Source organism: Aplysia californica, unplaced genomic scaffold (genome assembly GCF_000002075.1).
Source record: "Aplysia californica isolate F4 #8 unplaced genomic scaffold, AplCal3.0 scaffold00599, whole genome shotgun sequence".
Classification (NCBI taxonomy): Eukaryota; Metazoa; Mollusca; class Gastropoda; order Aplysiida; family Aplysiidae; genus Aplysia; species Aplysia californica.
This window is the reverse complement of record NW_004797869.1, coordinates 461,884-462,712: the sequence shown is the minus strand read 5'-3', so window position 1 is coordinate 462,712 and position 829 is coordinate 461,884. Positions and strand designations below refer to the sequence as shown.

Genomic DNA, 829 nt, shown 5'->3' with positions numbered 1-829 from the left:
ACCCCACCTACCCCACTCCCTCCCAAATCACATCTTTCTATGCATTGCATCCAACCCTCCTACCACCACGCCCCCCCCCTCCCACAAACACACCCACATATAAATCACATCCGTCTATCCATCCCACATCCTCCACCTAACGTCCTTCTGTTCGTCCCCAGCCCGTGCGGAGGTATGGCAGAAGATTCTCAGTCAACAAGAAGACTTTCGCCCTCCGTATCTTCCGCCTCAAGCCAGAGGACGAGGGCAACTACACGTGCATTGCTAAAAATAGAGCCGGGGTGGCCAACGTCACGTTCACCCTGATTTTGGCCTGTGAGTTTGGTTAATAATGCTGGTTTGTTGAGATTACGCTACCCCAGAAGTACAAAGTTCTATCTGCTCAGTACCTAGCTTTGAGAAATTTGACGTTAAAAAATGTTGAGTTTCACATAAGGAAGCAATTCTTTGAGAATCCCAATAACGACTCCGAATAATCTTACAATAAATAACATTGATTTCTGATCTCATGGTCATAGTAGCTCGGAAAATGTCAGATAGAGCTTTGTAATTTTAGGATAGCGATTAGTTAGAGAACGGTGAGTGCTGAAAAGGTGTGGGAAGGGAGGAAAAGGGGGGAGGGGAGGGGATGTAAGGCGACGGGCTGTGAGAGGGGAGGAGATTGAAGGGATGAGGCGAGGGGGAAAATGGGCACAGGCAGTATCGAGTTCAATAAGTGATCTGTCCAGCTATGTTACGCAAAATATCCATCTATCTATCTATCTATCTATCTATCTATCTATCTATCTATCTATCTATCTATCTATCTATCTATCTATCTATCTATCTA

At 45.5% G+C, this 829-nt stretch overlaps 2 protein-coding genes across 2 annotated transcripts in view; one reads left to right on the top strand and one right to left on the bottom strand.

Moving 5' to 3' along the window:
- The window catches only part of LOC101849793 (neural cell adhesion molecule 1-B), a 26,842-nt gene that overhangs the window by 6,409 nt on the left and 19,604 nt on the right, over positions 1-829 (top strand). Inside the window, exon 3 of the mRNA XM_005107385.3 lies at positions 162-315. Coding sequence (XP_005107442.1) covers positions 162-315 — 154 coding nt within the window. The remainder of the gene's footprint in view (positions 1-161; positions 316-829) is intronic.
- LOC101851219 (putative uncharacterized protein DDB_G0271606) overlaps positions 1-829 on the bottom strand; it is a 40,979-nt gene that overhangs the window by 37,727 nt on the left and 2,423 nt on the right. The window lies entirely within an intron of this gene.